Source organism: Rhineura floridana, chromosome 10, assembly GCF_030035675.1.
Source record: "Rhineura floridana isolate rRhiFlo1 chromosome 10, rRhiFlo1.hap2, whole genome shotgun sequence".
NCBI classification, from domain to species: domain Eukaryota; kingdom Metazoa; phylum Chordata; class Lepidosauria; order Squamata; family Rhineuridae; genus Rhineura; species Rhineura floridana.
Window position 1 is genome coordinate 65,157,001 of NC_084489.1, and position 11,051 is coordinate 65,168,051.

General features: G+C 42.6%; 1 protein-coding gene across 4 annotated transcripts in view; it reads left to right on the forward strand.

The window, feature by feature from the left end:
• The window catches only part of LOC133364805 (uncharacterized), a 47,841-nt gene extending 37,641 nt beyond the window's left edge, over positions 1-10,200 (forward strand). The window contains exons 3-4 of one of the 4 annotated variants that reach the window (XR_009758034.1): positions 956-1,121; positions 6,720-10,200. Coding sequence is in view for 3 of the 4 variants with exons in the window: in XM_061585662.1 (XP_061441646.1) it covers positions 2,298-3,449 (1,152 nt within the window). In the remaining variant the exon portion in view is untranslated. Of the gene's footprint in view, positions 1-265; positions 819-955; positions 3,450-6,719 lie in introns of those variants that run through there. The other 3 variants (XM_061585664.1, XM_061585662.1, XM_061585663.1) reach the window with 3 other exon arrangements.
• The last annotated feature ends 851 nt before the right edge of the window (positions 10,201-11,051 follow it).

The window sequence follows — 11,051 nt, forward strand, 5'->3', positions numbered from 1 at the left end:
CCCTAAACTACAAAGCACAAATACTTTAGCCATTCCTCTTACTTAGGGAACACACTCCATTCCCATGATCACATGTAAGAAGAGCCTGCTGGATCAGGCCAGTGGCCCATCTAGTCCAGCATCCTGTTCTCACAGTGGCCAACCAGGTGCCTCTTACTGCCCTCTTATTTATTTGGGGTTGTATCCAATGTTAGTTGTACTCACAGTAGAACTCATTTTGTGACACTGAATTCTGTTTGTTTGACTGTTTGAATTAATAATATATTTTGTTCAATTAAGCTTTCTTTGCATAGTCAAAGTAAAAAGGAGTATTAGGCCTGTTTTGCTGTTTGGAATTCATAGTAGAAATGTATTGAGAATCACATTGCTTGTGCTAAAATGCTGACAGTTAATTTACTTGTGTGTGTGTAAAGAGAAATGCTAGTTTGCTGAATTGCAGAACCATTGTTTGTTTAAAGCTGTGTCTGCAAAATAGATAACTGTATTCTCACAGGCTTTTAGTTGCAAATGCACCTGTGCCGAAGAAAGTATCAGACTATGTTGCACATGTACAAGGCTAAGATGAACATAACAAGATAACAAGTGTGAAAAACAACTTCTAAATATGGCTATGAGAAGGAAATGGGCATGGATTAATGATGTAGTTATGATGTAGATGTGATGAAATTGATGCATGAATAATTAGTAAAATAAAGCTTATAAAAAGGCCAGCACAGCAGAGTCTGTCAGAACTGGCTTGGCCCTTCTCCACGTGCACGTGTTAGAAATAAATATACTCTATCCTCCATCTTGTTTCGTTCGTTCTTGAGCTCTATTGGGTGAGTATTGGGAGTGGATCCAAGCTACCAGGATCCCTAAAAGGGACTGGGGTGTATTGTTTGTAACAATTTGGCGTTACTCCGCCGGGACATCATCTTGTTGGCATTCCTCTTTGCCTTGGACGTGGTCCCTGCAGGGGGTTGGGAAGAGCGCTCCAGGCTATATTCAGCCTGCCCAAGCCTGTGGGAGCGGATTGGGGCGACGAGGTATTGCCATGATGACTCCCTTTTAAATCGAAACAAGGTTGGAGAGGATTGGAGAAGAGCAGGGGGTTTCAACGTTCCAACGTCTCTTCGAAAGGGGTAAGAGCCCACTCGGCCTAAGTGTGGAGAGAGTGGTGTTTGAAAGTGTGTGCATGAGACAGGGCTTATCCGCAGCGGTTTACCCTGAAGCGAGTGTGGACCTCTAATTAGTGTGTTTCTCACGTCCTCGCGAGAGGCTGAGCCACGAACAGAGGGAAGCGCGTGTCGTAAGTCATCTGCCTGTTGTTTCGTCTTAGACGCTTCCCCTGGTAGACAGAGAGGCTACCCCCAAAAAGTCGTACGTCATCTGCAAAGGGCAGATAGGACTGGACAGGGAACATGGGGCAGGGTGCTTCAAAACAGGACAAGATGGAGAGGACAGAACAGAGGAAAGTTAAGAAAGGGTCTGGAAAGACTCAAAAGAAAAAGGGCGATTGGAAAATGACCCCCCTTGAATGTATTTTGCAAAATTTCTCTGAGTTTAAGAAAAGTGTTGTCTCTTCTGGAGGGCTGGTCCCGAATGAAGAGCAGTTGTCAATATTTTGTAATGAAATATGGGTGGAGCTGGGTATTGATTGGCCACTGGGAGGAACGTTTAACATTACAAGGGCTCGGCAATTGGAAGCCACCCTTTTTGACATGCTGCCAGACGAGTTAACATCGTGGTGGTATGCTAGGGGGTGGAGAATCATCTGCCTAGACCCACCTTCAGAGTGTGCGCTGGAAATGGCTTTGGCTCAATGCCAAATTAATAAGGGAAAGAAATTGGAAATAAAACCCCCAGTTCTTCAGGCAGAAGAAGAGGAATGGCTGGTTTCGCCTACGGCTCCACCTCCGGCCATTCCTTTGCCAGCACCACCAGCATTACTAGTGCCACCACAGGGAATTCAGCCACCACAAGTGGTCCAATTGCCACCAGCCCAAATTGAGCCACCTACCCAGGCTCAGGCTGAATCGTCAGTTCAGGCTGTGCCATCAGTTCAAGTACAGCCCCCAACGTATCAACAGTCTATTGTTCAGCAGATCCAGTCCGCTAGTTTTGGAACCCCTTCTTCTGGAAGTACAGCAATGGAACAAGATTTAAGTCAATCACCTATTGCTGGAACTTCATCTGGAACTGCAGTGACGTTCCAGGATTTGAGTCAATCTTTAAGGTGAATAGGACAAGAATATGATATTTTGGATCGTTATGCTTATTCTGTGCGACAAAGCCAGAATTTAGGAGCCTCACCCCAAATGATTGACCCACGTCTCCAGATGATTGAGGAAGTTAGGAGGGAAAATCAAAGAATGGACGGACATACCTTGCGGAGTGGGAGTACATATAGCTCCACTCCCATAAGTAGAGATGAAGGCAGAAATAGTCTTGCACCAGAAGATATTTTGGCCGATGCCTCTCACCTTATGGCACCAATGCGAGAGATGTTAGATGGCCAGGGACAAGTTGCTTATGTACATGTGCCCTTTACCACCTCTGATTTATATAATTGGAAAAATCAGACGCCAGGCCTGAGAGAAGACCAAGATAAACATTGCCAACTATGGGAGACTATTTTTGCTAGCCACCAGCCTACTTGGGCTGATATTCAGACATTGATGAATACCCTTCTCAGTTCAGAAGAAAAGTCACTAGTACTTTCTCAGGCCACGGCTCTTGCATTGGAAGAGCAGAGACAAGGTGGTAATGCACCTGGTTTAGCCCCAGTACATGTTTTACCGACACAAGAACCTCGTAGATGGATTCAAACCCCAGGAATAGGAGCCCCTGAGATTACTAGATATAAAAGATTAATTTTACATGGACTTAAACATGCCATTCCTAAGCCAATGAATGTGGCAAAGATATATGAAATCCATCAAGAGAAAGAGGAAACTCCCTCTTCTTTTCTTAATCGTCTAACCACAGCTATGCGAAGGTTTACCACTCTTAATCCAGAGGCGGATGAAAATCAACGGCTTCTAATTTCCTTGTTCATTGGCCAAAGTTCTTCAGACATTCGGAAGAAATTGCAGAAGGTGGAAGGGGTGATGGGTATGAGACTGGGACAAATAATGGACATTGCGTTCAAGGTTTATGTAAACAGGGATGAACTAAGTAAAAAGGAAGAAGGAAAGTTAATGAAAAAGCAATGTAGTATGCTTGAAAAGCAGTGCGATCTGATTGCGGCAGTGGTTAGCGTAAACCAAACAGATAAGGCAAGAGGGCCACGGAGGAGATTGCAGAAGGACCAGTGTGCGAAGTGTTTGAAAAAAGGCCATTGGGCAAAAGACTGTAGAAATAAGGAGGTATCTAGACCTCGCCAAGATGGACAGGGAGGCCTACTTGATCCAAATCCACCCTATGAGCGGATGATGGCTGCTAAAGGGGAACAGGAGGAATCAGAATGAAGATGGACGGGATATGAGGGCGGCTCGCGGAAAGAACCATATGTGTGTCTTACCCTGAATAATTCGGTGGTCCAAGGGCTAGTAGATACAGGAGCGGCCTTCTCTATGATTCCATGAGCAATGTCCCGTCTACCCTTGACCCTCACTAAAGAAACTAAAGATGTAATGGGAATAGAAGGACACCGTCGTCGAGTCCCTTTGTCCCAACCCATCCAGGTACACCTTCCAGGAAGAGAAGATAAACAACAATATTTTGCACATCAGTTTTTGGTTTCAGATGATTGCCCTATTGCAATATTTGGAAGGGACCTTCTAGCAAAGCTTCAAGCCCAAATAATATTTAAAGGAAAAACCTTGGAAGTGATGATACCAAAGCAACAAGAATGCGCTTTCCAAATGATCCTAAGGGGGGAGCCAGAAGTTAAAGAGAAACAACAGTGGGAGCCTCCGGAGGGGATCCATCCTGATATTTGGGCCAGAAAGAATAATCTTGCTCGTGCAATCAATGCTGAACCAGTGAAGGTCAGATTGAAGCCTGGGGTAGGCCCAACTCCAGTACGTCAATTTCCTTTGAAGCTGGAAGTTCGCCTGAGTCTGAAGGAATTCGTAACGGACTTTATCCATTATCAATGGTTACATCAAACTACTAGTCCTCATAATACCCCCATATTTGGAGTTCCCAAGGAAGGCCGCCCAGGACAGTATAGGATGGTGCAAGACTTGCGAACTATCAATGAAAAAGTTTTAGAAGATGTTCCAGTAGTGCCAAACCCACATACTCTGTTGGCTCATGTACCTGGCGATACTACCCGATTTACTGTGATTGATTTAAAGGATGCATTCTTTTCAGTACCCCTTCATGAAGATAGCCAAGATCTTTTTGCATTCCAATGGGAAGACCCAGTTGACCATCGGCAGTGTCAACTAACCTGGTCCGTATTACCTCAAGGATTCATCAGTTCCCCATCTGAATTTACTAAGGCATTGCAGAAAGATTTAGGACCATGGTATCAACGACAACCAAAGTCAGCATTGCTGGTCTATGTGGATGATCTTTTGATCTGTAGCCCAGATAAGAGGAGCAATGAACAGGATGCTGTGAGCCTATTGAATCATTTGCATACTTGTGGATATCGAGTGTCCAAGGATAAGGTACAATGGAACCAGAAGCAAGTAACGTACCTAGGATACCAACTATCACAGGAGGGACGAATGTTATCAACTGAAAGGCGGACAGCGATTTGTGGTTTACCACCACCAACAAATGTTAGGGAGCTACGATCGTTCTTGGGTTTGGCTGGTTTTTGCCGACAGTGGATACCAAACTACAGTAGCTATGCCACTCCTTTGTATGAGTTATTGAAGAAGGAAACAGATTGGAAATGGACTAAAGAATGTCACCAAGCTTTTGAAGATATCAAACAAGCTTTGCAGAAAGCACCAGCTTTAGCCTTACCAGATGGGCTTAAACCATATAGACTTTATGTTTCAGAAAACAAGGGAACTGCGAGTGGAGTTTTGACACAGCAGTGGGGCCCTGATCATCTACCAGTGGGTTACTACTCGTCTCAATTGGATCCTGTAGCAAGAGGATGGCCAGCATGTCTGCGAATTGTGGCAGCTACAGGAATTCTTTTGAAGAAAGCTGAAAAGATCATGATGGGAGCCCCGATAGAAGTACTAGGACCTCATGATTTGAAAAGGATCTTGGGAGAGAAGGCAGCTAAGGTCCTTAGCCCAAGTCGGCTTACCCAGTATGAACAGCAGCTGCTAGGACGACAAGGCTTACATCTGAAAGCTTGTAATACCTTGAATCCAGCAACACTACTGCCCCAACCGGGAGAATTAATACATGATTGTATCCAGACATTAGAATGTTCATTGAAACCTCGGATAGATTTGACTGATCAGCCAATAGTAGGACAACATTTATATGTGGATGGAAGTTCGAAGGTAATAGATGGACAGCGGTATGCAGGCTGCGCTGTGTGTGAGGACCTGAGACCTATAAAGAGTGTTAAATTGCCACCTACCTATTCAGCCCAGATGGCGGAATTGGCCGCAGCCATAGAGGCTCTGAAATAATTGAATCAACAAGAAGGGAATATATATACTGATTCTAAGTATGTATTCCAAACTGCACATGCCTTCGCTATGTTGTGGAAGGAAAGAGGTTTTATTAAAAGTGATGGACACAAAATTGAGCATCAACAGATGATAAAGGAATTCCTGGAATGTGTCCAGTTACCAAAGAAAGTAGCTATTGTTCATGTGAAGGCCCATGGAAAAGAATCAGATTCAGCTAGGCGAAAGGGGAATCACCAAGCGGATGAAGCAGCAAAGGAAGCAGCATTGAGTGGACAGCTGTTGAAGAAGAATTTAATGAGCATCATGATCCCATGGAGAGAGTTGATCCCTCAATATTCTAAAAAGGAAGAAGATGCTGCAATACAGTATGGGGCTCAGAAGTTATCCAATGGTTGGTGGCAATTACCTACAGGATTAATTTTTGTCCCAAAGGCAGTGCTTCGAGTTCTTGTACTAGAGATTCATAAACAGACTCATCTTGGAGGCAACGCTTTAGGAGATCTTCTAATTAGACAAGTGGTTGCACCTGGATTATATGAAGAGACCAAGCGAGCAGTATATGGATGTACTATCTGCGCAGCATCTAATCCTGCTCCAAAGCCACCACCAGCAATGGGAGGAAGACCATGGGCCTACTATCCTTTCCAGCGATTACAAATAGACTTTGCAGAATTGCCGAGATGTGCAGGGTATAAGTACCTGCTAGTTATAATAGACCAGTTAACAGGATGGATAGAGGCCTTTCCTACGCGAACAGCAACAGCAATTACAGTAGCAAAGATACTGTTGAAGGAAAGTTTTCCAAAATATTCTATGCCAGAGACATTTGAGTCAGACCAAGGCCCACACTTTGTGAGTAAGATAATTTGTGCTGTAAGTTCGGCCTTGGGGTTTAAGTGGAACCTCCATACCCCATGGAGACCACAATCATCCGGTCAAGTTGAACGTGCTAACCGGACGGTTAAGACTTTGTTGACTAAACTTTGTCAAGAGACTAAATTGAATTGGATAACAGCATTGCCATTGGCTTTAACCATCATGAGAAATGCTCCAAGGGGAAAAACAAAATTGACTCCTTTTGAGTCACTGTTTGGCAGACCTCCCATTGAGCCTGGGCCCCAGACAGAAATTAATGGGGAATTGGGGAACAGACAGTTATTGGAATATGTTACTGCCTTGCAGGGTGTCTTGTCTTCTATTCACAGGCATAATCGTGAGTTTCAGAGGTTACCCTTGGATGTGGCTATCCACCAATACCAACCAGGAGATTGGGTACGAGTTCGGAAGTGGAAGCAAGAGCCTTTGCAGCCCACGTGGGGACCACCGGAGCAAATCATTTTGATTACCGAATCGGCAGTAAAGCTCGTAGGCCATAAGCGGTGGGTCCATGCCAGTAGGATAAAGAAAGCGGAACGAATAATTACCCAGGAACCAGAGAAGGGAGTAGCCAAGGACTCCCCACCTGGAGAGGCGAAGGATCAGACGCCTGAAGAAAAGTGGTTGTCGGAAACCGTGCCGGGTTTCAACCTGAAGCTCAAGTTGAAGAAACAGAGAGACTGAGATTGTATGGGCGGTTCACGGAAACCTTTTCCCATCCAGCCTACTAGTATACAAGTACCAGGAGACCCTAGGAGGAAGGTTCCAATAGCAGTAGTTCAAATTGTAGATACGTGTGCTAAGGAAAGAAAACAACACCTACATACCATCGCTCGAACCTTTCTGAATTCTGTTCTTCCGCCCAATATTGATCTCAGGACTGTACGCCTGAGGTGGTAGATGGGGGGATCTAGGCCTCCTCTCCCTTTTCGGCTTATAGTTTTACCAGTACGGTTGCCCCATGGGGCCGGATCAAAAGTGTCAGTCACAGTAAAATATGCTCGAGTGATTATCGGGGAATTTGGAGAATATCAGCAGTGGAGTATGGTTACGTACACCTTTGTGCATTTTCAACAACCACATTCTTCGCCAAGGGCGGATTGGGCAGGAAGGTGGTAGTACTGATAGCATATTCTGGTAATTAGGGAACTGAATCTTTGCAATAGAAGGGCAGATTGAAATCGAAATTTTTGATTTAAGTCAATGGGAGGAAGTGTTCCACCTTCCCCATTAATTGCAATAATAGCTGCAAGGAACGAAAGGAACTATCAAAGGTATCTTCGAGTTCCTGTAGTAGTAATTCAGAAACGACCACCTTTAATTGGTTCACGCCTTGATAGGCCATATCAGTGGCATACAGTGGTTCGGACTTGGGTGAATCACAGAATTCCAAATAGTGGTATTAGATTTGTGTACTAGATTTGTGGCCTAAGTTGTATCTCATGATAAAATGGGGAGAAACTCAGCAGATATTAATTCTCTGGGCTTTAAGCCTATCCTTGTTACTATTTTGTGTCTCACTTCTTTATTTGTGGTATATATCTGCCTCCCAACTCCTTTTTCCACTCAAGAAGCGGGAATATGTAGAGATCAAAGGAGCTCATTCCAGAAGGAAAAAAGGGAAAATGTGTTTGTTGAACTAGCTCAAGAGGTAGCCAGAGGGTTTAACCTTACAAATTGTTGGATCTGTGGAAGTCCAAAAGGATTTTTAAAATGGCCATGGATAGGATTTCCCCTTGCACCCTACTGGCTTTTAAGTAACAAAAGTGAAGTACATGTTAATCTAAGCACTTGGACAGAGCCACATGAATGGGAGTTGTACAAATCAAGTTTGGGCAAATATTGTCTCCAACAGAATATTTCAGGAGGTAAATATGTTGGAGCCAGTAAATGTAATTGGACATTGGGATGGCGTGAATATTGTTCCATTGGTAATTGTCCAGTTACAAACTGTACTAAATTTGCTTCTCGATGGAATAATACACACATCCAACTCGAAAATGGAACATGGTGCTCATGTATTCCTGGTGCACGTAATCGGAGTTCATGTAAGTCTAAGTGTTCAGATCCTTTTACAGATATTCAATTGAGTGACTGCCAAGAAAGGAATCTAACGATTCCTACAGTCTTAAAAGATTAAGGTTGGCTATGGAAGCACCTTAATGGAACCATTATTATGGGATTTCAGAATTATTGGCAGTATGGAACCAAACTAATAATGATACTAGATGTACATACAGAAATGAATCCCAATTATGGAAGTGTAATTTTGTTTTGGGACAAGGATACCGCATTGTCACAGGCCCTCTCGGTGCAAAGGATACATATTACATTCCTTATAATAAAAACTCTCCAATTTTACACAATACTACTATGCCTGCATTAAAAGGACACTATTGGATTTGTGATCAAAAGGCTTGTGCAATTCTTCCCTTAAATTGGACTGGTATTTGTTATGTTGGAATCATACAGCCAATGTATACTATAAAAGGTGGAAGTCTAAATCCTTTAGTTCCAGTATTTGATGGAGAACAATCTGAAAGAAAGAGAAGGGCACTTGATCTTTCTTTAACGAAAGGCCAAGACAATGGTTGGAGAGATACTTGGCCTCCAGAAAGGATCATTGAACATTATGATCCTGCTTCATGGGCACAAGATGGTTCAGTGGGATACCGCGGCCCAATATACATTTTGAATCGCCTTATTAGACTTCAGGCGGTAATAGAAATAATAACCAATCAAACAGCTAAAGCTTTAACCTTGCTTGCTGATCAATCAACTCAAATGAGAGAAGCAATACTCCAAAACCGATTGGCCTTGGATTATTTATTAGCTAAAGAAGGAGGTGTCTGCGGACTCCTTAATTTGACAGAATGTTGTGTGAAAATTGATGACAACGGCAATATAGTAAAAGACATTGCTAATAAAATCAAAAAGCTTGTTTATGTCCCGGTACAAACTTGGCAAGGAATAAATCTTGGAGCTTGGGGAAATTGGTTCAATTGGTTTGGAGGAATGAAGACAATGATCGTATTGGTTCTTCTGATTTTAATGGGATGTATGCTTTTGCCTTGCTTGTTACCTGTAATTATGAACGGCATTCGTAGCATAATAGATAATGCAGTAACTAAAAGTAATATGCAAATGTATGGTAGAATTATGTATCAGCAAGTGATTCAGAATGAAGAAGCTATATGATATAAATATCAAAAAGCTTCTAAGGGGGGAATTGTGACACTGAATTCTGTTTGTTTGACTGAATTAATAATATATTTTGTTCAATTAAGCTTTCTTTGCATAGTCAAAGTAAAAAGGAGTATTAGGCCTGTTTTGCTGTTTGGAATTCATAGTAGAAATGTATTGAGAATCACATTGCTTGTGCTAAAATGCTGACAGTTAATTTACTTGTGTGTGTGTAAAGAGAAATGCTAGTTTGCTGAATTGCAGAACCATTGTTTGTTTAAAGCTGTGTCTGCAAAATAGATAACTGTATTCTCACAGGCTTTTAGTTGCAAATGCACCTGTGCCGAAGAAAGTATCAGACTATGTTGCACATGTACAAGGCTAAGATGAACATAACAAGATAACAAGTGTGAAAAACAACTTCTAAATATGGTTATGAGGAGGAAATGGGCATGGATTAATGATGTAGTTATGATGTAGATGTGATGAAATTGATGCATGAATAATTAGTAAAATAAAGCTTATAAAAAGGCCAGCACAGCAGAGTCTGTCAGAACTGGCTTGGCCCTTCTCCACGTGCACGTGTTAGAAATAAATATACTCTATCCTCCATCTTGTTTCGTTCGTTCTTGAGCTCTATTGGGTGAGTATTGGGAGTGGATCCAAGCTACCAGGATCCCTAAAAGGGACTGGGGCGTATTGTTTGTAACAATTTCAATGGGTCTATTCTGGCTATCTGGATACTTGTTATTTGTTAAATCCGTATCACACCTTTACCATCAAATGGCACTCTTTTACAGCTCTACAATGCCATTATTGAGAAGGTTATAGATTCTACACCACAGGATCTCACATTTGTGTGTGTACATGATGAAATAATACTGTCCATTTATATTTGGATTATTGTGTATGATGCATTCAGAAGGCCAATTGACTGCCAGTTCCTATCTGTGTATCTCCAAAACAGATAGTATAAAGCAGTTATCCATCAGCTAGTAATTTCATTAGCTTCCAAAAGCCTGTTATATAGAACAATGTCAGGATTGCGTTTAATTATGGGGATTTGCAAGCAGAATAAGCTTAATTATTGTGGTTCATGTTGTTAAATGATTAAGAATCCAGTATTAAACTGAGAGCCAGTGTGGTGTAATGGTTAAGGTGTTGAACTACCACCTGGGAGACCAGGGTTCGAATCTCCACACAGCCATGAAGCTCACTGGGTGACCTTGGGCCAGTCACTGCCTCTCAGCCTCAGAGGAAGGCAATGGTACACCCCCTCTGAATACCGCTTTCCATGAAAACCATATTCATAGGGTTGCCATAAGTTGGAATCGGCTTGAAGGCAGACTGATATTGTTATAAGACGCACAACAGCAAGGCAATTTTCAGAGAGTTTGTTACTGCTGTACTAGTAGCACATTCGATACTGGCTTAAGCCTACCCTGCTCTGCTACT